Source organism: Salmo trutta, chromosome 14 (genome assembly GCF_901001165.1).
Source record: "Salmo trutta chromosome 14, fSalTru1.1, whole genome shotgun sequence".
In the NCBI taxonomy this organism is placed as follows: domain Eukaryota; kingdom Metazoa; phylum Chordata; class Actinopteri; order Salmoniformes; family Salmonidae; genus Salmo; species Salmo trutta.
In genome coordinates, this window is record NC_042970.1 from 71,138,767 (window position 1) to 71,162,927 (window position 24,161).

The 24,161-nt window shown below is 43.3% G+C and overlaps 2 protein-coding genes across 2 annotated transcripts; one reads left to right on the forward strand and one right to left on the reverse strand.

The window, feature by feature from the left end:
- Positions 1–12,177: 12,177 nt before the first annotated feature.
- LOC115147252 (transcription initiation factor TFIID subunit 5) lies at positions 12,178–22,769 on the forward strand. The gene is made up of 12 exons (XM_029689395.1): positions 12,178–12,610; positions 13,819–14,059; positions 14,310–14,457; positions 14,579–14,746; positions 14,881–15,044; positions 15,387–15,522; positions 15,746–15,866; positions 16,060–16,189; positions 20,816–20,980; positions 21,243–21,420; positions 21,696–21,873; positions 22,077–22,769. Exons 1-12 carry the CDS (start codon positions 12,205–12,207, stop codon positions 22,289–22,291), a joined length of 2,250 nt encoding a protein of 749 aa, XP_029545255.1. The 5' UTR covers positions 12,178–12,204; the 3' UTR covers positions 22,292–22,769.
- Positions 22,765–24,156, reverse strand: LOC115147255 (ATP synthase membrane subunit DAPIT, mitochondrial). Its single transcript, XM_029689398.1, has 4 exons — positions 24,029–24,156; positions 23,313–23,411; positions 23,098–23,190; positions 22,765–22,893 (listed from the first exon to the last, which is right to left on the reverse strand). Exons 2-3 carry the CDS (start codon positions 23,397–23,399, stop codon positions 23,101–23,103), a joined length of 177 nt encoding a protein of 58 aa, XP_029545258.1. The 5' UTR covers positions 23,400–23,411; positions 24,029–24,156; the 3' UTR covers positions 22,765–22,893; positions 23,098–23,100.
- Positions 24,157–24,161: the final 5 nt, after the last annotated feature.

Sequence of the window (24,161 nt, forward strand, 5' to 3'; positions counted from 1 at the left end):
GGATGCTTGCAAGCCGAAGAACACCATCCCAACCGTGAAGCACGGGGGTGGCAGCATCATGTTGTGTGGGTGCTTTGCTGCAGGAGGGACTGGTGCACTTCACAAAATAGATGGTCTCATGAGGAAGGAAAATTAGGTGGATATATTGAAGCAACATCTCAAGACATCAGTCAGGAAGTTAAAGCTTGGTCGCAAATGGGTCTTCCAAATGGACAATGACCCCAAGCATACTTACAAAGTTTTGGAAAAATGGCTTAAAGACAACAAAGTCGAGGTATTGGAGTGGCCATCACAAAGCCCCGACCTCAATCCTATAGAAAATTTGTGAGCAGAACTGAAAAAGTGTGTGCGAGCACAGAGGCCTACAAACCTGACTCATTTACACCAGCTTTTGTCAGGAGGAATGGGCCAAAATTCACACAACTTATTGTGGGAAGCTTATGGAAGGCTACCCGAAACGTTTGACCCAAGTTAAACAATTTAAAGGCAATGCTACCAAATTCGAATTAAGTGTATGTAAACTTCTGACCCACTGGGAATGTGATGAAAGAAATAAAGCTGAAATAAATCATTCTCTACTATTATTATTCTGACATTTCACATTCTTAAAATAAAGTGGTGATCCTAACTGACCTAAAACAGGGAATTTTTACTAGGATTAAATGCCAGGAATTGTGAAAAACTGAATTTAAATGCATTTGGCTAAGGTGTATGTAAACTTCTGACTTCTACTGTATGTGTATGTGTATGTGTAGCATGTGACAATATCAGGATCAGATCAAGGATAGCGTCACAAATGAATACATAAATACCACACAAAGCTTGATGATGAGTTGATCCTTTGAAGCAGATGTGCAGTGCTAAGGCAAAAACAAAAATGTGCACCCTTTTGAGTCCCCAGGACCAGGACTGAGAACCACTGCTCTTCATTGGGACCTCTTCATATGTAGACAGGCTTTCATAGCTCTCTTTATCTGAGGACAGAAAACCTCATAAGGAACAGACTTCATTATAGTCAAATTACACCGCACTCATGTTTGTATTATCTCCATCCTCACTTCTAGGGATAGGAACTACACAAAAGTACCTGCCCCATCCAGAATAGTCTACTCTCTCACTTTGACAGTTGGGGCTGCTATCCTAGCCAACTAGTTAGCTCATTTGAGGTAGCCTGCACTGTAGCTAGTTAGCTAATAATACATCGTTTTTTAAAACATTTTCGAAATGTATTTACTTACTTGAATAGGTTCTCCCAGCCATGTGGACAACTGGAAACAGGGCAGCAAAGTTTGTTTGTCACCAGAGCGTTTTAGAGGATATTACTATTGAGCTATGTACCCATTTAATAACCAGACCATACAAACTTGCTATGCTGAATTCTTGATGCACAATCGAACATGCTGCTATATGCTGCCATATGCTGCCAGCACGCCCACAAGCAAGTCACAATGGGCGGCCTAAGCGGCACGCGGCAGTTTACCGCTATCTAGTGTACATGCACCGTGAGAGAGGAGAGGGGTAAGAGAGAGAAGAGGATATGAGAGAGGAGAGAGGAGAGGAGAGGGGAGAGAGAAGAGGATAGGAGAGGGGAGAGAGGAGAGGAGAGGCAGAGGAGAAGAGAGAGAAGAAGAGAGGAGAGAAGAGTGGGGGAGGCCAGACCGGAGCCACACATAGAGAGATGAGGGAGTGTTTTTATCAGATCTGAATTCAACAGCATTTGTTTTCTTTCAGCATGCTTTGAGTGTTTGATTGAGACTGCCTGGTGTGCCAGGTGGGAGTGTTTTGCACTTTTGGGACTATTCCATTATTTCCATTGCGCCAGGCAAGCTCAATCAAGTTCAGCTAGAATATTTGCAAGAAAACAGATACTATTTGAACCTAGGTCTGGTGAGAGGGCTTGCCCAAGGCTATACAAGGGAGATGAGGGAGTGTCCTTGAACTTCAGATAAAATGTACCCTCTAAACCATCAGATCTGCCTTTGAGGTTGGCATGAAACGATGTGGGGTTGGATGGAACAGTAATTGGATGTGGGGGGATATGGAGTGGGTTGCCAGATTGCCAGATGAGAAGGTTCATATGATCACTGGTCTGCTGGTGCCTCAGCTTGCCAGGTGGGGGTTATGGAGTGCGTTGCCAGATTGACAGATGAGAAGGTTCATATGATCACTGGTCTGCTGGTGCCTCAGCTTGCCAGGTGGGGGATATGGAGTGGGTTGCCAGATTGACAGATGAGAAGGTTCATATGATCACTGGTCTGCTGGTGCCTCAGCTTGCCAGGTGGGGGATATGGAGTGGGTTGCCAGATTGACAGATGAGAAGGTTCATATGATCACTGCTCTGCTGGTGCCTCAGCTTGCCAGGTGGGGGATATGGAGTGGGTTGCCAGATTGACAGATGAAGGGTTAATAAAACTATCAGACCAGGTCACCTGTGTGCAAATGAAAGACAAGAGGCTGGTATCTGCTGTGATGTGAAGCAGCTAGGTGGAAGCATCTGTTGGTGGTTGCCCCTGTTAGGCATTCAGGGGTTGCCCTGGTAGCCATAGGCGAGGGACTATTTTCTCTCCAATAGGATTTGATTAGGGAGGATGGGGGCTGATGAAAGAGGTGTGCCTCAGGGTGAAAGAGGGAAGGTCTCCTGGATTCGCTCTCTCTACCTCCTTCCCTCTTTTCTATATCCCTCCCTCTCTCTCTTTTCTACTACATCACCCACGTGCCACTTTCACCCCCACCACTTCCCTTTCTACCTCTCACTCTCTCTACCTCCCTCTCCTCGACACATTTCCACTTTTCATCCCCATCACTCTTTCTACCTCTCACTCAATTTCTCTCTCTCTCCCGCCCTCTCCTCTCTACTACATCCCCAACAGTCACCTCTCTACATCCTCCACCTCTCTACATCCCTCACCTCCATTTCCCTTTACACATTTGTTCTTCCTCCATCCCTCCTTCACACCCTCCCTCCCCCTCTCTCTCTTCCCTCTCCTTCCTTCCCTCTCTCCCTCCTTCTTTCCCCCTCTCTCTCTCTCTTGGGGTGTTTTCGGCTTCATCTGTGATCCACACCTTATGAATTATTCAATGTGCAACACAGTTGGGGGTGAGGAGCCGCACTCTCCCCATTTGCACACACACACACACACACACACACACACACACACACACACACACACACACACACACACACACACACACACACACACACACACACACACACTTCAGCAGAGACCTTTCAAACAGCCGATGCATAGACGCTCATTTGGTAAAGGTAAGCAGTGCCTCGAACACTCACAATTTGGGCTAAAATATGAAAACCTGTGTTCAGTGAGCAGTAAGGACACGTTTTATGATAAACTACAACCCAGCACTAAGGAAGGGCAGTGAACACAAGGCAACCAGCATCTTATCTTTCGAGAAACAGCTTGAGGAACTAGTTCACTGACCAGGCAGGGGCTTGAGCAATGACAGAACACAGCAATCACAGATTCTGAAGGCAGTTAAAGACAGCAAAGCAAAGGCCTTCTCTCACAGACTGAACGGATAGAGAGGGACCAAAGACTGACAATATTGCATGGCTATTATTTTACACACACACACACACACACACACACACACACACACACACACACACACACACACACACACACACACACACACACACACACACACACACACAACAAAAATATTTTTGGCAGTGTGTATCATCCTCTCACAGAAGACCTCAATAAATGTTTTGTTAAAAAGTATAACATGCAATTTGTTATCAGGATTCACTGTATCTTTTGGCAAGTCTTTGTCAGTTCCTCGTTCTCTGTGCCATGTGCTTTCCCTGAAACACACACACCTAACAAGAGGGGTAGTGAAGAGGGGGAAGGGAAGTGTGGATGTACCACGCCCTATCTCAGTCCTCCTCTGCCACAGAATGGTGTTACATTGCTCTCCTCTGTCAAGTGGAAGACACGCACGCACGCGCGCACGCACGGGCACGCACGCACGCACACACACACACACACACACACACACACATACACACACACACACACGCACACACACGCACACACACACACACGCACACACACACGCACATGCACACACTTCACACATTTCAATCTAATAAGAAAGAAGACTATTCACCAGACTGTGCATTGAAGGGAATTACATGATTTATATCAACTCAATGACTGCAGATTGATATCAGACCAATTGGAAAGCCCCGGCAGGGAAGAGGGCTCTAGAGAGTTCTGTCCTCAGAGTACCTAGCGAGCACCTGAGTGTGACAAAGGAGATCTCTATGGCTACAGTCACCAATGCTGCAGACTGCGGTGCACTTAACAGACAGTCAATGGCTGTAAAACTCCCAAACGATCTCATCATCAGGGCAGCATTTTACAAACAGGTTTAAACAAGACAGCTTTAAAGGGCCATTCATCAGATCTTTTAATATTGTTTAGTTTGGCATGTGGTTTAGATTTACGTAGTGCTACTGAACTGTAGATAAAATAGTCCTTCTTGTTTCTTGGAGTGCTGGTGGGTGTGCGTGACTGCGTGCGTGGTTGCGTTTGTTTGTTGTGCATCGTTGGTAGTGTTTTTGTCATGCGGTGCGACCGTGCCACACCCTGTTGTGTTACCCACACAGTCAACGTGAGGGATGTGTTGAGAATGCAGGAGGGAGGGAGGGAGGGAGGGAGGGAGGGAGGGAGGGAGGGAGGGAAGAAAAGAGGAGAGGAGAGAGAATGGGTTTGTTCTGACACCCAGTGTGTGACTAGGAGAGTTGTCACTTTCCTCCTGTGATGCTACTGAGCATGTGAACCCTCCCCCCTCACACACAACCAGCGGGCATACACACACAGACGCTCGTAAGAATATGAGAGAGTGCACTGCACACGTATAATACGGAGCAGCACGCAACCCGATGGTATTAAAGCACACCAGAATACACACACACACACACACACACACATAAACACATGCTCACAGCGCACCCCATGAATATTCATAGAACATTAAACCCAACAGCACTGCAAGTTTGGGCACAGAACACATACCGTTATCACATTACACATCAACATACAACACATCCACTTCCTCTCAAAGTATCCCACAGAGAAAGAGTAGCAAACTGTAAAAAAGTGTAGTAGAAAAACAATAGGAAAAACACGTTGGCATGGTTACCTCTTTCATCAGTTGGATGCTTTCACAAGATTTACTGGCGTCCAGGATGTGTTCATTTCACAAATCAATCTGGCACTGAATGTCTTGACGAAAAATCGAATTACTCCGTTTTATTTCAAATCACTGACAGCCGCAGTGGCAACTGCCAAGATACTTTCCAGCTCTTAGACAAGCATCTGGGTCATTGCCATCCAGAACATTATTCATTTGTTTCTACCAAACAACATTTCTGTTTCGTTTCCTACTACAAACAAACTACCACTACATCCATTCCTCAACAGTCTGTTGTATTTTGTAATGGCAGGAGCAAATGAAACTACTAAGGAGAAACAACCAGAATAGAAGCTGTGATCCACATATAGATAGCTAAAGGATGGACATGTTTGAGACTGACTACCTTGTGCTGCACATGATCCCTGATCTACGAATCCCCTTGCGCACACACGCACACACACGCAAGCACGCACGCACACACACCTCACACGCAACGTCGCGGAGACACAAAGATTCATTGATGCTCCACATGGACACTCAGGAAGAGAGAAGCTGCTATCTGTACATTGATGCTATAGGAGGTCTGCAGTATGTCTATGAGGCATTTCAGGAGGCAGGTGGCAGGTTCTGCATTAATTAAGACTACACCCTGCTGGTAATTGGTAATTGCTTTTGGAGGGGAGGGCTAAACAGCCATTGATCTTAAATCAATAACCTTAGACCCTTGTACGTGTGCTTCAGCCCTGAGCCTGCATTAGTAGGGGGCAGATCTACAGTTCTATACATTATAGATCTACCCGGGGGAGCAGCGGAGGGGGGGGGGGGGGGGATTCTTATCAACAAACATTAGGATTTTGTTTTTAGGTGATGAAGAAAGAATTAGTATCGCTATTAACAGAAACAGTAACTCATCTAGGAAAGTTTAGCTTATTTCTAGGGAGTTGTCTACGTGACAGGTTCCTCCTCATCTCCAGGTTCTCTGTAGACCGCTGCTACCTCCTACCTCCAGGGTGTCATTACACTGACAGTCCAGCACCAGCTTTTACATGCGGTGGACCTGGGTCCTTGACAGGGGAGGAGGAGGAGGTGTAGCTGGAGCACTGCGTTTGTTGCATAACAGCTGCGGCAGTCTAGGGCGGTGTGGGGCGAGGAGGGAGAACGTACAGACGTTAGCATTACCCAGCCCAGGGTGTGGTCCCATGCAGGAGCAGATGTGGGACTGAAAGTCCGTTCTAGTACTCTCATCTTCATCCTCCAAACAATCTCTCTGTTGTGTGATCCAGAAGCGGACATTCTAAATGTTAAACGCTCGTGGTTCACTAACTGCTTATTCTATTAATAATAGATGCAGGGGTTAATAAATTCACTTTTGACCAGAATGGTAGCCTAGCGGTTAAGAGGTTGGTCCAGCACCCGAAACGTTGCTGGTTCGAATCCCCGAGCTGACTAGGTGAAGAATCTGCTGTTGTGCCCTTGAGCAAGGCACTCCACCCTACTTTCTCCAGTAAGTTGCTCTGAATAAGACTGTCTGCTAAATGACTAAAATGTCAAATGGATGGACCTTTCCCCACAGAGTATAACTTTCAACAGAAACCTATTGAATTTCCTACTTTATGCTGACAAGACCTCTTGCTAAGATATTGTATACGAAACATACAAGTTTGCCTTTCAACTGAAATGGTGCATTCTCTTCCTGTACTATATCTATGTAATTGATAATGAGGTCTGGTGTACAGCCCATACTGAGGAGTCTGGGGGATTCTGTACGAAGGACTGCAGTGCAAGCTCAGCAGGTGTGCTACAGAAGGGGATCTGATAACCCCCTCTTCTTCCCCCTTTTCTCTCCTCCCTGTAACACCAATCACATTGCAATAAATCACCTTATTCAACAGAGGTCCCCCCCAACTCACAGGGTGCATCCAAAATGGCATCATATTGTCACACCCTGATCTGTTTCACCTGTCTGGTGCTTGTCTCCATCCCCCCACCAGGTGTCTCCCATTTGTCCCCATTATCTGTGTATTTATGCCTGCGTTTTCTGTTCGTCTGTTGCCAGTTCGTCTTGTCCCATCATGTCTTACCAGCGGGTTCCCGTGTTTCCTGTGCGCTAGTTTTAGTTTTTCCTAGGCAGCCCAGTTCTGACCTTTCTGCCTGTCCTGATCCTGCGTGCCTGCCTGCCGTCCTATACCTGCTTGACTCTGAATTGGATAACGACTCTTTGCCTGCCTTGACTTCCCTTTTGCTGAACGGATGATCTCTGCATGTGTGGTTCCCACCGTGAAGCATGGAGGAGGAGGTGTGATGTTGTGGGGGTGCTTTGCTGGTGACACTGTCAGTGATTTATTTAGAATTCAAGGCACACTTAACCAGCATGGCTACGACAGCATTCTGCAGCGATACGCCATCCCATCTGATTTGCGCTTAGTGGGACTATCATTTGTTTTTCAATAGGACAATGACTGAACACACCTCCAGGCTGTGTAAGGGCTATTTGACCAAGAAGGAGAGTGATGGAGTGCTGCATCAGATGACCTGGCCTCCACTATCACCTGACCTCAAGTCAATTGAGATGGTTTGGGATGAGTTAGACCGCAGAGTGAAGGAAAAGCAGCCAACAAGTGCTCAGCATATGTGGGAACTCCTTCAAGACTGTTGGAAAAGCATGCTAAGAGAGTGCAAAGCTGTCATCAAGGCAAAGGGTGGCTACTTTGAAGAATCTAAAATATATTTTGATTTGTTTAACACTTTATTTTGGTTACTACATGATTCCATATGTGTTATTTCATAGATTTGATGTCTTCACTATTATTCAACAATGTAGAAAAAAAAAAAAAAAACCTTGAATGAGTAGGTGTGTCCAAACTTTTGACTGGTACTGTATATACATTAAAATACAAAAACACAGTCATGGGAAGCACAAATACAACGTCACAAATCACCCAGAAAAAAACAATTACATTCCTCAACTCAGTCCCCAATCAATGTTTTAAATTGACCGAATGGCATCAGAACATCAAGATGAAATGTACACTACCGTTCAAAAGTTTGGGGTCACTTAGAAATGTCCTTGTTTTTTTTAAAAGAAAAGCACATTTTGTGTCCATTAAAATAACATCAAATTGATCAGAAATACAGTGTAGACGTTAATGTTGTAGAAAAAAAGGGCAGCATCCCGGAGTCGCCGCTTCACTGTTGACGTTGAGACTGGTGTATTGTGGGTACTATTTAATGAAGCTGCCAGTTGAGGACTGGTGAGGCGTCTGTTTCTCAAACTAGACACTCTAATGTACTTGTCCTCTTGCTCAGTTGTGCACCGGGGCCTCCCACTCCTCTTTCTATTCTGGTTAGAGACAGTTTGCGCTGTTCTGTGAAGGGAGTAGTACACAGAGTTGTACGAGATCTTCAGTTTCTTGGCAATTTCTCACATGGAATAGCCTTCATTTCTCAAAACAAGAATAGACTGGCGAGTTTCAGAAGAACGTTCTTTGTTTCTGGACATTTTGAGCCTGTAATTGAACCCACAAATGCAGATGCTCCAGATACACAACTAGTCTAAAGAAGGCCAGTTTTATTGCTTCTTTAATCAGCCCAAAAGTTTCCAGCTGTGCTAACATAATTTTAAAAAGGGTTTCTAATGATCAATTATCCTTTAAAAATGATAAACTTGGATTAGCTAACACAACGTGCCATTGGAACACAGGAGTGATGGTTGCTGATAATGGGCCTCTGTATGCCTATGTAGATATTCCATAAAACATCTGCCGTTTCCAACTACAATAGTCATTTACAACATTAACAATGTCTACACTGTATTTCTGATCATATTGATGTTATTTTAATGGACCAAAAAATAGCTTTTCTTTCAAAAACAAGGACATTTCTAAGTGACCCCAAACTTTTGAACAGTAGTGTATTTTGAATTTTTCTCCAGCAATAGGGTGTATTAAAACTAAAACATGATTTATTTAACTGCTGACTTATAATAGATAAAATTGCTATGAAACTGTTGAACCATGTTAACACATACTGACGTGGTTTTGGCCAAATCTAAAGCAATAGTTACAGATGTAATTTGATCACTCTTTTGTTGCTGAAAATGCACACTAACACACGGTTATATTAACAGTATTGCACTTCATGTAGACTACTTTCGGCCAGCTAATAGCCTAACCACCGATCAAGCAACATTATAGACTAAACACTCAAATCCTGTTGCTGCAGGATTGTTTTGCTGTGACTGAATATAGATCAAATTAAGATCGTACACCTGTATGTTATTCCTTAAAATAATCAATATCTTAAATGAAATCTCTATGTACAATGTCCTTAGACAAGATGACTAGTCTGGCTAAAGTCAGATAAGCAGTGTAGAATATAAGAGGATATACAGGGATTAGTGAAGGACAAAGATTCCCATCAGAAATCTTGCTGGGAGAATGATTGAGCACAGGCTGCAATAGCATGAATCCTTGTGGCTCAAAAGAGAGAGAGAGAGAGAGAGAGAGGAGAGAGAGAGAGAGAGAGAGAGAGAGGAGAGAGAGAGAGAGAGAGAGAGAGAGAGAGAGAGAGAGAGAGAGAGAGAGAGAGAGAGAGAGAGAGAGAGAGAGAGAGAGGAGAGAGAGAGTGTGTGTGTGTGTGTGTGTGTGTGTGTGTGTGTGTGTGTGTGTGTGTGTGTGTGTGTGTTGGCCACATTGTAAAGGGGTTACCATGAATTGGACAGTAATTTACAGCCAGCTCGGTGGCAAGTAAAATTCTGTATTTAATATTACTGTACACCGACTGTAATATAAACATGGTATCAAAGCAAGTACTGTGTAATGACACACAGTACAATACCGTAAAATGTACATTCTCACTCACGGGTGCAACAAATATAGTATTTTACAAGGCGCGCCTCAAAATATGTTAATGAGCCAGAAACAACAATACCGTGCACCCACTAGTGGTCAAAAGGTTTTTGACGCTCCAAAGATACGGTATTCTATGGGGTGGAATTACAGTACCATTTGATATACAGCAATTTTCCCACAATGCACCATAATTTACAGTATGCTGCAGTAAAACGTTTGAGTTTTTTACTGTTGATAATACCTATAATGACGGTATAAATTACAGTGCAGAGAGAGAGAGAAAGTACAGTGGCACACTTCACACGCACTGTAACAATGAGTACGTTTACATGCACACTAATAATTCGATATTACACATGATTATGGCAGTAGGCCAAGTATGGCAATAGTCATGTAAACACTTTAGTCTGTTTATCTTAATCGGCATAAGGTCAACATCTAAGCATGCGCCAAATAAAACACCTAGTTTGCTGAGAAATCTTTGGAATTATTAGGAATGTAAACACCTTACTCGGTGTTCCAGCGGTGTGTTTGATCTGCGCAGGTACCAGCACCGGTAGGACAAGCCTTCCTCTTAAACGCAAGTGAAGGGAGTTCGGAAAAAGTGAAAGTATGCATCTTAGAGATAGTTTTCACATACAAACTTTACATGTCCGAACTCAGAAACAAATAGGCTTCACAAAAATACCATGGTCGCTGTGGTAGAAAGTTCAATTTGACAGGATTTTTTTTTCTGCATTTATTTAAAGGAGAAGTTTACCCAAAATCAAGAAACTCTGAAGTGATTCCATACATTGAAACTAGTTCATTGTAGTTTGTCCTCTCCCCCTCTCTCACTGTAGTGTTATACTGAAACAACTGCAAAAATGGGTCACATAACTCCTGACGTTGCTGGATGCAAGCTCTGCGACTTTGCCATTTTTAAAACTTTCAATATCAGTTGAAAGATATTGTGACTAAACTGTAATTTTCACAACATTCATGAGCCAATGACATAGGTAGGTACGTTGGAAATCTACACAAAAATCTTTTCCGTATATAGTGAATTCTGAATTCAGAAATCTGTGAAATGTTGTTTTATTGAAAGCCTCTGGCCGAATTAGCTATTTTGGTCAAAAGTACTACCGGTTTGAGTCAAGAAATGTTTACTTATTCACCTAAGTTCCTCCTTATTGTCCCATCAGGTAGCCTGATTTCAGATGTGTCCATGTAAACTGCATTATTAGGAAAATCGTTCTTCTTGCAAAGCATGTAAACAGTTTAAAAAGTATTATATTAATCTGACTATGCACAATAATAAAATCAAAATTGCATTATTGTATTGTGTGCATGTAACTGTACTCAATATGTCTTTCTCGTAGAATAGATTGACAGCACAGCATTGTTGAAGAAGCAGCAGGTAGCTTAGCGATTAAGAGCGTTGGGCCAGTAACCGAAAGGTCGCTTGGTTGAATCCCCGAGCCGACTAGGTGAAAAATCGATCGATGTGCCCTTGAGCAAGGCACTTAGCCCTAATTGCTCCTGTAAGGCACTCTGGATAAGAGTGTCTGCTAAATGACTAGAATATAAAAATTTATTGCTTTTTCTTTCTTTTTTTTTTTTTTACACCACTTCATTGAAACATCAGCAATAAAAAATATACTGGTATTGCCGAATCCCTTTATGGAGATTTGATCACTCTCTCAAACGTCAGGGAAAGTTACAGTGGGCCCAAAGTGCCACCTACTGGTACAACTGACACATGACTGGTACATATAGATCACAGATCCCCAGTCAAGGATAATCATTTTTTTGTATATTTTTGTCAGCAGGTGAAAAATATATACTGACTAAAACTAAAAGTAATATTTACCTCTAAGCTATTAGCTGTCCTCTTCAATAATGTTAACTAAGTTACAAATACAAGATATTCATATGATACAAAAATTTAAACATCATAGCACAATATTTCTACAAGCAAGAAATATGAGTTGGCCATAATAAATCGTTTCTAAAAATAAAAATAGAAATTGTTATAAACTCGAATTTTGATTGGCTGCTGTACAGGAATGACGATTCTCTAAGAATCCGCCTACACCACTGAGAACCGACGAAACTACAATTTGTCCTTTGGGAGGACCAATCAGAATGCCAGATATTGTGCGGTCCACGTTTCTTTATTTTGTCCGTACATGCGCACTTCATTTCGAAAATGGCGGCTGTGCAAGATGGTCAGCTCAATCTGGAGGTCGAAAAAGACATAAAAACAGAAATAACAAACGATGGGTCTGGAAATATCAATGCAAACTCTTCGTCACCCGGTTCTACGTCTTCGGGCGGTAAAGCGAAATCTCCTGCGGGATCGGGTGAAGATCAACAGACACTGCTCGCGGTGCTGCAATTTCTCAAGAGGAATAAATTGACCGAGTCGGTCGACATTTTGCGGCGAGAAGCGGGCTTATCTGCAGATGCAGATGATTCCCCGGTATCCGAGTCGGCGGGAGCTGGATCGGGTGGCGTCCCAAATGTCAGTGCTGATGGGGGGGATGCCAACTCTCTCCTCAGCCGAGTGTCAATCGCCACCCCCGTCGCACCCCCGGCCACCGCACCCCCAAAAGGTCTCGTGCGATCACATTCAAAAGTCATGCATATTGTTTTTATTTTCCTTGTTAGCTAGCTACCCAGCTAAGATACCAAACGCATGATTATAACTTGCATATTCACAAGGGCATGTAATGCAATTGATTTGTTATTGCCAGTTGGCTTACTGTTGAATGAATAAGACACGAGAGAGCTTCACAGGCAGTCCTGAAACTGCTGTTTTTGTTCCTCATAATGTTGCTGGTAGATGTATGAAAACCGTTATTGTGATAAGACCATAGCCGCGGGAAGTAGGGGTGCTGGGTGTGTGCAGCACCTCCTGAAAAAACAGAATTTAAAAAAATAGTAATATTTTTGGAAAAAATTATTTTCACAAAAGTAGTGCACTTGGCCTTTACCAGTATAAGCAGACTGATATAGAGGTCTGTTACCATGAAGCATCTCTGCTTTGGCAAAAAAGGTAGTTGTATAATTAAGAACAGTATCTTGCAGAATTCAATAGTTGCAATTGTAAGAGTTGTTGCCCTGTCCCTGCGATTGTCATTCTAATGGAATCCAGAAAGAACAAAACCCTGTCCTCAAACATTTATATTTGAGGACAGGGTTTTAATATTTTTCTTCACCAAATAAAATAGAAAAAACACAATTGTCCATCCTTACAAACCACTTAATGTAAATGTACATTACTGTATTGTACATAGGCTGGTCATCTAGGTTAGTACCAGTAGACTTTCCATTACCATGAAGAAAAACAATGTATAATACAGTAATTGAGTACATTGAGACATCAAGTGGTTTCTGGTGATGTGGCTCACTTGGTAGAGCATGGTGCTTGCAATGCTAGGATTGTGGGTTGGATTCCCATGGGGGGGCCAGTATGAAAATGTATGCATCACTACAGTAAGTTGCTCTGGATAAGAACGTCTACTAAAATGGAAAAGCAATGAACAGACCATTTTCACTTTTCACAAAGAAATAAGTTGTATTTCAAGAAACTGGAAAACGTAACTGTTTTGTACAGATACTAATCAGACTCTGGTTACAAATGCAGGTAAACACTCAAATACATTTAGCTTCTGTTTTCACACAAGTAGTCCACTGGGCGTTTACTAGTCACAACACCCCAACCCCCAAACTACTATGGATATGACCAATAGTTATATTACTATTAGTTAGCTCCTCTAATATATTCATTCTTCTAACAACTACCACTGTGCTTTTACAGTGGTGGCAGCATCAGGTGGGGAAGACCAACCAGACGTCAACGTTGTCTTGTCGGCCTATAGCCAGCAGGGGGACCCTGTCCTCTACCCACTCTACTATAACGGCCTGAAGAAGTTTATTGAGTCTGTCCTGGACTGCCACAGAGCTGAACTCTCCCAGGTCTTCTACCCACTGTTTGTCCACATGTACCTGGAGCTGGTCTACAACAACCACGAGAATGAGGCTAAACAGTTTTTTGAAAAGTAAGTGTTGTGGACTGGTAGTGTTGTTGCTCCCCTTGTAGTGTCTCCAAAGTTCCTGCCTGTCAAGTCTTTATTGATTTTAGGTCCAACTGGTGTATTTATTTGTCAGGGACTTTTATGAGTTCCACAATCAAATGGAAAACAACCTGTTCTATTTGTAACTGCCTAACTTAGTGTAATGTTACACTATGCGTGTTATTTAGATGTTTGCTCCACTGACTCTTCTCCCTGCTGTCTCTCCCTACCTCAGGTTCAGCGGTGACCAGGAGTGTTACTACGAGGAGGACCTCCGCATCCTCTCGAGCATGTCCAAGAAGGAACACATGAAGGGAAACGAGACCATGCTGGACTTCAGGACCAGCAAGTTTGTCCTCCGCATCTCCCGAGACTCCTACCAGGTAAGTAGCCTTGGTGGGCCAGCAACTTCAAAATCCCAACACCGACTGGGGGGGAAGAAAACCAGAAACGTCAAGGTCTCTGTGGCAGTTGACAATAACATATCATATGTTATCTTACCAGCTGCTGAAGCGGCACCTGCAGGAACGTCAGAACAACCAGATCTGGAATATTATACAGGAACATCTCTATATTGATATCTTTGACGGGATGCCTCGGAGTAAAAGTCAGATTGATGCCATGTCGGGCAGTCTGGCTGGGGAGGGCAAGAGAGATGCCAACAAAGCCAAGGTGGGAGTGTGTGTGTGGGGGGGGGGGGTGAGCAATACTTTTTCATTTTAGATATGTATTACTGTATTTGCTGATTGAGAGAATAAAACTCTGTACTGACTACACTTACTGTACCACTCCTGGCTATTGTGCAGGTGTTCTATGGTCTTCTGAAGGAGCCAGAGATCGAGGTACCTCTGGATGATGAGGATGAGGAGGCAGAGAACGAGGAGGGCAAACCCAAGAAGAAGAAACCGAAGAAGGACAGCATGGGCTCCAAGAGCAAGAAACAGGACCCCAACGCACCCCAACAAACTAGGTACTTCACCACTGACACACATTTCTTTAGTTAGGGGTTGTTTTCCTTACACCACACACCCTAGCGAACCGTTTTGCTAGGGAAAATGAAAATGTTTATTTCTTATTGGACCAGTCCAGGTAGTCCCTGTTTCAGTCAGTTTTCATTTGGTGCCTAATGAACACGGCCCAGATTTCCTTATGTTTCAGAAACCACGAACAACATTTGTGCTCTATTCTGCACTAGCGTTAGCCACGAAGCTTGTTAGCATTTGCGGTCCCTCCCCATTGAAACAACTGTTACTGCCTGACTATGACTTAGGAAGGATGTATAAATTGACCGTGTTCATTTTTATTATCCAAGAATCCCCCTCCCCGAGCTGAAGGACTCTGACAAGCTGGACAAGATCATGAACATGAAGGAGGCCACTAAGAAGATCCGTTTGGGCCCAGACAACCTACCCTCCATCTGTTTCTACTCCTTCCTCAACGCTTACCAGGTCAGCCATGCTTGGATATGGATTTTGAATGACAACTTTATTAGTATTCAAGTATAACTTGATTTCAATGTTGACAAAACGTATTCATTTTTTTTTGTGATGAGCTCAGTGTTATCAACGTGAAGCATCATTATTTAATATTGTGAATAAAACTTTTATTCACAGTATTACCACAAAACAATGCGGTAACATACAGTATTCTGTCTTGACCTTTGACCTGTAGGGTCTGACAGCGGTGGACTTCACAGATGACTCCAGTCTGATCGCGGGGGGCTTCGCTGACTCCACCGTTAGGGTGTGGAGCGTCACACCCAAGAAACTACGCCGGGTCAAATCCGCAGCAGGTGAATGACAGTGGTGACCACAGAGATAATATACAATACATCATACACACATCGAAACGCATGTTATGACCAAGGCGGAAAGTAGCATTCCACAAGCCGTCTATAACCATTGTTGAACTTGAGATCATAAGCTTGCACATACATTGATAGTAACCATGACTTTAAATCTGCTCCCTCTCTCGTCTCCCTGTAGACCTGAGTAATATTGATAAAGAGTCTGATGACGTGTTGGAGAGGATCATGGATGAGAAGACGGCCAGTGAGTCTAAGATCCTGTACGGACACAGTGGACCAGTATACGGCATCAGCTTCAGCCCTGACAGGTAAGATGTTATAAAGTGATCATTGGGGGGGGGGACACTTTCCCAAACTCAGATTAAACCTGCTCCCGGACTATGAAGAATGCTCAATGGAGAATGTCTAAGGTAGGGTTGTCAAAATGATTTTGCCATGGGGGCCGCTGTTAAGTTCATATTTTAAGTAGCCCCGTAATAACAGAAATATAGGGATATCACTCAGTCAAGAGTGCGCCTGTGTAGGGAGTCTTGTGGTTGGTGGACCTAGCCTAGAGTGCAACGGCTACCTTGTAGTGTGTTCATACGGTATAGTAAACTTTGTTAAACTGGAACCTTGTCGTTGTCATTTCGTGTTAACATTGGTAGCAGAGGATGGCTAATGACTACAATGTGCCACCTCGCTTCGACGAGAAGAGGTCGAACGAAAGTTGGAAAAATGAACTTGGAATCTGGACACGGGTTACTAATCTGGACGCGAAAAAGCAAGCACTTGCGGTGGAATTATCGCTCGAGGGAAGAGCGAGAGATACAGCACTGGAAATATCCCTGGAGGATTTGAAAAGGATGACTGTATGGGATCTTTGATCAGAGCACTGGATTCTGTATTTCTTAAAGAAGAGAAAGACCGTGCCTACGAGGCATATTCAAACTTTGACAGTGTTACTAGAGACATTTCAGTTGCAACGACGGACGACATCATTGATTTGGAACAGAGGTACAATAGGATGCGCAAGTACGACATGGTTCTCCCAGATGCAGTGTTAGCTTTCAAGTTGCTAGATACTGTCTGTCTAGATGGTAGGGAGAAACAGTTGGCTTTGACTGCTTGTACTGTGCTGACTTTTGCACCAATGAAGTCAGCACTAAAAATAATGTTGGTGATAAGACGTCTGTCGCGCCAATAACAGATGGAATGCAAGTGAGTGACGCAGCATATTACACTGAGCAGCAGAGAAAAGGCGCCAACAAGTCACGTTCAAGACAACCAGAAGATGGCGCCATTTCCCGGCACAAATCCACTGGACAAATATGGAAGGAGATCAAAATGTGCTATTTGTCAAAGCACTTACCATTGGGTTAAAGACTGTCCTCGTAAAAATGAACAAGTTAAAGTAACAGAGGAAAATGTAAACACAGAGATAGAGCAGTGTAACATTACACTGTTTTCAAATGAATCTGCTTCTGATACTGAGAGTTTTATAGTTGAATCCTTAGGATCTGCTGTGATTGATACTGCATGTACACGCACAGTGTGTGGTGCAAAATGGCTTGATAGCTATGTCAGTGAACTAAATATGAAAGAAGTACAAAATATGATTGGCACACCAAGCAACAGAGCGTTCAAATTTGGAGATGGGAGAATTGTCCATCCTACCAAGAGAGTCAAGGTACCAGTAAACATTGGTCAGACTAAGTGTCACATTGAAACTGAGGTGGTCCCTGCAGATGTCCCCTTACTATTAAGCAAAGCGTCCCTCAAGAAGGCAGGGGCTGTACTAGACATAAAAAATAACTAGGCAGTGATGTTTAAACAACCAGTGACCCTTGAACTTACTACCTCAGGCCTCTATTGTGTAAACATTTTAGACAAAGACATCATACAGAGTCCATGTAAAAATGAAATTCTGACGGACACAGAGCACATGGAGATTCTGACAGTCACAGAGAACATGGAGATTCTGACAGTCACAGAGAACATGAACACAAAAGAAAAACACAAAGTATTGTTAAGGCTTCACAAACAGTTAGGACATGCTACAGTTGACGGACTTCAGAAGTTACTCAGCAGTTCAGGGAATAATGACGATGAGAAGTACGAAACTGGAAACAAAGTGTACTACAAACGAGTTGACTGTCAAGAGTGGAAAGGACCGGGAGTAGTCATTGGCCAAGATGGTGTGGTGATATTTGTGAGGCACGGAGGCATCATTGTCAGGGTGCATCACTCAAGATTGCGGAAAGTAAATGATCAACAAGATGGAGGGGCTGTTGCTGAGAATCAGTCTCCTAATGAAAATGACAAAAAGGACACAGTAACAGACACAAACCTACCAGATGTCGCATCCAATGATATGGACACTGAAACTGACACAGGAAATGAAGCAGAGACCTTCAACCATGCCACAGATAATACTGTTGAGCGTTCAAATGAGGAAAACATTCAACAACAGCCACATGTGTTAAGACAACATGGTTGTTCCAATCTGAAAACTGAACAAACTGTTAAATACATGGACAGAGAAAGTGGTATTCCACATACAGCAACCGTCATTGGACGAGCAGGAAAAGTCAAAGGAAAACACCAGAACAGGTACAACTTGCAGTACTCTGAACCAGCTACACTTTCTGGTACAACAGGGTCAGCTGACCTGTCACTTGTAGATAATCTCAGAATTGAACCAATTCTGAAAATTGAGAAAAACAGAATGACATTCAAAATGATGTACTTGAAACAAAGGACGTGTCATTTTCCTCAGCTAAGCTAGACGAGCTCAGTATTTGGAGGAAAAATTGAGTGTTTGAGGAAGTCAAAGACATTGGCCAAAAATGTGTCTCAACAAGGTGTGTGTGTACCCTTAAAGAATCCTTAACCGAAATCGTGCCTAAAGCACGTCTAGTGGCTAGAGGTTTTGAGGAGCTGGCTGCTAAACAACTCCCAAAAGACTCACGACATGTCCTCAGAGTCACTCAGATTGCTGATGTCAGTGATCTGCCAGAAAAAATTGAAACTTAATTCCATAGACATCAAATCTGCATTTTTGCAGGGAACAGAGCTGTCAAGGGACATTCACATCTGACCTCTGCCTGAAGCTAAAAGCGAAGGAACACTGTGGAAACTAAAAAAGTGTGTGTATGGACTGGCAGATGCATCACTCTACTGGTACAACAAAGTCAAGGCAACAATGCTGAATACAGGTGGGAAAATGTCACAAATGGATCCTGCAGTCTTCTATTGGCTTGATCAAGACTGCAATGTGACTGGAGTACTTGCCTGTCATGTTGATGACTTCATCTGGGGTGGCTCACAGACCTTTGCTACAACTGTGATTCCAAACCTCAAAGCTGTTTTCCAGGTCGGCTGTGAGGAGCATAATCATTTTTGTTATGTTGGCATGGAGTTTATTACAGTTGACGGAACAATACTGATGCAACAGGAGAGCTATATCAAGAATCTTCAACCCATTCACATGGATTCTTCAAGAGCCGTACAAAGGAATTCCCCTCTATGTGGAATTGAAGTTGATCAATTGAGGTCAAAGATGGGTCAAATTTTATGGGTTGCTAGACAGAGTAGACCTGATTTGTAATGTTTGATGGTTGCAACTTGGCATCTAACACAAAACACGCCACTGTACAAACCATTCATGAGGCAAACAAAGTTGTTCGTAAACTGAAATCACAACAAGTGACTTTAAAGTTTCAGCATGTTGGAAAAGATGACTCTTTTGAAACTAGTTGTCTTCGGTGATGCTTCGCTAGGGAACCTTACAGATGGAGGTACACAAGGTGGACATCTAATCGTGTTAATGGGTGAAGGAGGAAGATTCTCACCTATCTGTGGCAGTCAAAAAGGATCAGAAGGGTTGTCCGAAGCACACTTCCTGGAGAAACACTTGCTCTTGCGGATGGAATTGACAATGTGATCTTTCTTGCAACTCTGTTCTCAGAGCTTACCACTAGTGAGACAAAACGGCACATTCTACCTTTTAGTTTGTGTCACTGATAACTACTCATTAGTTGATGCTGTGAAGTCAACCAAGTCTGTCACAGAGAAAAGACTTCGTCTTGAGATTAGCAGCATCAAGGAACTTATTCAAGCACAGAGAATCCAGAGGATTCTGTGGTCGACCACAAAGGAACAGCTTGCTGACTGTCTGACTAAAAAAGGAGCATCCGGTCTTGTGCTCCTACAGGCTCAGTAATGGAAAGTGGCAGCTTGAGTAATACAAATAAAAACTGTCACACAACCCATTTGTAATGGGGAACTTGAATAATACTTGGACATTTAATTATGTTTTATTTGTCTTTAAAGAAAAGGGGAGATTGTTAAGTTCATGTTTTAAGTATCCCTATATTTCTGTTATTACGGGGCTATCACTCAGTCAAGAGTGCGTCTGCGCAGGGAGTCTTGTGGTTGATGGACCTAGCCTAGAGTGGAATGGCTACCTTGTAGTGTGTTCATACGGTATAGTAAACTTTGTTAAACTGGAACCTTGTCGTTGTGTCATTTCGAGTTAACAGCCGCATTCGGTCTTCAATGAGGTCTGGAAGGCTGTGCTGAAGCTGTCTTATTTCCTTGCCGTCAAATGTTTCTAAAAAAGGAGTCCACTATACATTGTTAACGGAATTTTTATGCTCCCTGACGGTCTAGTGATTATTAGCAAGCTGGACAGTCAAGAAACAACAGTTTTTATTTGACACCCCTGGTCTATTGGCTTTTTAGTCCAGGACCATCCTGAATCTGTCTGGAAAACTGGACCTGGGTGTATCATGTAGTGTGGCGTATTGGACTAATGTTAAAGAGGAGGCAAAGATACATTAGTTTGAATTAATTGTTAACTTCATAGAGATTTAAAACACAAGAGTTACTGTCTTTTCTTGTGTTCTTATTTCTATGGTTAACTTCAGTTCTCCTCTAATCATGTATTTTAGGAACTACCTGCTGTCCAGTTCTGAGGACGGTACGGTCAGACTGTGGAGTCTGCAGACGTTCACCTGTCTGGTGGGGTATAAAGGACACAACTACCCTGTCTGGGACACTCAGTTCTCACCCTATGGTTACTACTTTATCTCTGGGGGACATGACCGAGTCGCTCGGTAAGAACCTTTATTAATACCTAATGTTACATTTGTTTCAATGCAATTGATTAATGGCATTCTTTGGGCCTGTTTCCTGGACACATTGAGCCTTGTCCTGGACTTAAAAGGATGCACAATGGAAATCCTCTATTGAAAGGGATTTCAAGGCTTAATTTATGTCTAGAGAAAAAGCCTGACTGTAATTTGGTTTTGTTTACCTGATGGGTCACAAGAAAACAGCCACTGGTCTTTTGAGGTTTTGCGTTGTCTTCTTCCGCAGTCTGTGGGCGACTGACCACTACCAGCCCCTGCGTATGTTCGCTGGTCACCTGGCTGACATCACGTGCACCCGCTTCCACCCCAACTCCAACTACGTGGCCACAGGTTCAGCTGACCGTACCATCCGCCTCTGGGACGTCCTGACTGGAAACTGTGTCCGCATCCTCACGGGTCACAAGGTACGACGAGTTCAAGGTCGTAGGGCACCTGGTGATCTGTTCTCTCCCAATAGAATGTGTATAGGATGGTTTGGTGTTCAAGGTCAAAATGGGAGACTACACTTTGAAAGGGAGGAGGAACAACCTGAATTCATTTTTTCCCACAACCCTGAGTAACATGTCCTTTTGTACAAATGTATATATATGATTTAAAATAACTTGTTGCATACTGTACACAAGAGTAGTGTGTGTGATGTTACTGAACCTCTATCTCAATAAACCGGTTTGGTTCCCAGGGCCCCGTTCATTCCCTGGCTTTCTCCCCCAATGGGAAGTTCATGGCCTCGGGAGCAACTGATGGGAGGGTTCTACTGTGGGATGTTGGTCACGGCCTGATGGTCGGAGAGCTGAAGGGACATACTGACACCATCTACGCCCTCAGGTTCAGCAGGGACGGAGAGATACTAGCCTCAGGTTGGTGTCCCTTTTAGTCGAACTGGCATGTAATAGCCTTTTCATACTACTGAGCCCTTTGTGCTGGCCTGGTCCTGCACCCACCATACTTGAAAGGACCATGTGAAAAGAAAATATCTGAGCAAGCACAGTATGTTTTAGGGGGATATTGGGTCTACAAGGAATGTATGCTTGTAGTTTACCACTTATATAATCTTTTCCAGGCTCAATGGATAACACTGTTAAACTGTGGGATACACTGAAGGCCTTTGATGATGTGGAGCTGGATGACTTCACCGCGGCAACAGGTCACATCCATCTACCAGAGAACTCCCAGGAGCTGTTGCTAGGCACCTACATGACCAAGTCCACCCCTGTCATTCACCTGCACTTCACCCGCAGGAACCTACTGCTGGCTGCAGGGGCCTACAACCCATGAGGACATTCAGAGAACCCCCTGCTAAAAACAAAAACTAGGGTTGTGTGAGATGAGATTCGTATCCAACCAGACAGTGGATCAAATCAAAATGCCCAACCAGTTGAATTGGCTAACTGAAGTTTGTCTACTGTGATGCAGACTTAAGGACCATGGTTGTTCCAAAAGCTGCAGCACCATCGATCTGATTGAGCCCACCCAGCCCAAAATGGCTCTGGGGTGAAATTGCCCTAGATACAGATCCAGGATAAGCTTGTCCTCACAAATCTTAATCCTTAGTGGGGAAATGCAAAACTGACCCAGAACCAGTGTCTAGGTGCAATGTCACCCTACTCCCCTAAAAAGAGTGCCATTACTAGCCTAAAGATACCATGTTTTTTTTCACTGCCACAAACACAGCTTTGTGGCTGTCATGCTGTATAGTCTTTTATAGCGGTGCATATTGTGTAAATAAAAACACTTTTTTAATGACTTGGTGGGTTAAATTTTACATTGTTTTTATTGTTAATAACACGTTAATAACAAATAATATGGCCTTATTTCTTACAAGCACATCCAGCTGCCACCAAACTTCCGACCACTATACTACAGAACAGTCAGGACACCTGTGGGGAAACAAGAACACATGGGAAATATACAGTTAGCTTTCCACCAGGCAGAAACCCATGTATTGGCCAAACAAAGACTCCTGATTAGTCAAATACACATTTCTGAATAAATCAGTGCATTCCTAACAAAATTATACAATTTTAAATTTGCTAGACAAAATGGGTACAAGAAACTGACGGCATCCTATGCAATACACTCACATATCACTTTGCAGTGACAGCCGCCTGTTTCTTGGGCTTCAACTTGAAGAAGAGGACGATGGTGGCTATGCTTGCATATGTGAGCAAGACACACTGTGGACAGAATAGCACATGTGACCTTTCTAAGAATGTCAAATGGTTGTACACCATCTTGCACAGTTGATTGAAACAATCACAACTCCGCATGCCAGCATTTAACTCATGCATGAACTTACGTTCCTCCTGCCTGTGATTGTGTATGCGTTGAAGTACTTGGCAAAACCAGTAAACTGGTGACTGGTTCCTGCGTCGTGTCCGCCCATGTTGGATAGTAGCTGGTCCCGAGAGAAATAGATTACTCAGTCAATGACAATGCATTGATAATAGGAGGATTACAGAGGGCAAGTAAAAAGTAATGCCAACCACTGAAATTATGGATAGGCCCATTTCTAACACCCGTGTGCAAATAGTTAATCAGTACTTATTGTATTGGGGGAAAAAATTATTACTCAAGACAACTTGCCTGTCAAACATTGAAGCCCAGTGGCCCTTGTTGACAAGCCTGACAGCTTCTTTCCACCACAGTGGAAACAAACGGGCTAACGTAACGTTAGCTAGTTACAGTAATTATAACGTAATTGTGTGGTACCATTCAACCCGAAGCGGACTGCTAGATTTGTGTGGGTATTGCTTGTTTGTTTGTTAGCTGGTTCACTTTCATTCAAAAACAGTAGCCGGCCAGGCAGTAGCTAGCTACCGCTAGAGGTTAACGTCAAACAATTTGGCTTGTCTTGAGCTACCTCGCTAACGTCAGCAAGATTAGTTGGTACTGACAAACAACTAAACGGGCATTTTAGAAACACCATAAGCAACCGCGTCCTGGACAACGCTGTTATAAGACGTATGGAAGTAAATAAAGCTAGATGTATATATTAATTGTCAATATTCTTACCTTCGACACACGACCCTTGTGCACTGAATTGAACAAGTGCCCTTCAACGAGAGAGGCCGAAATGCTAAAAGTATCAGGAAATCCCGCCTACTCTCTACAGCGCATGTTCAGTAGTTCGTTTTTACTGAACCAA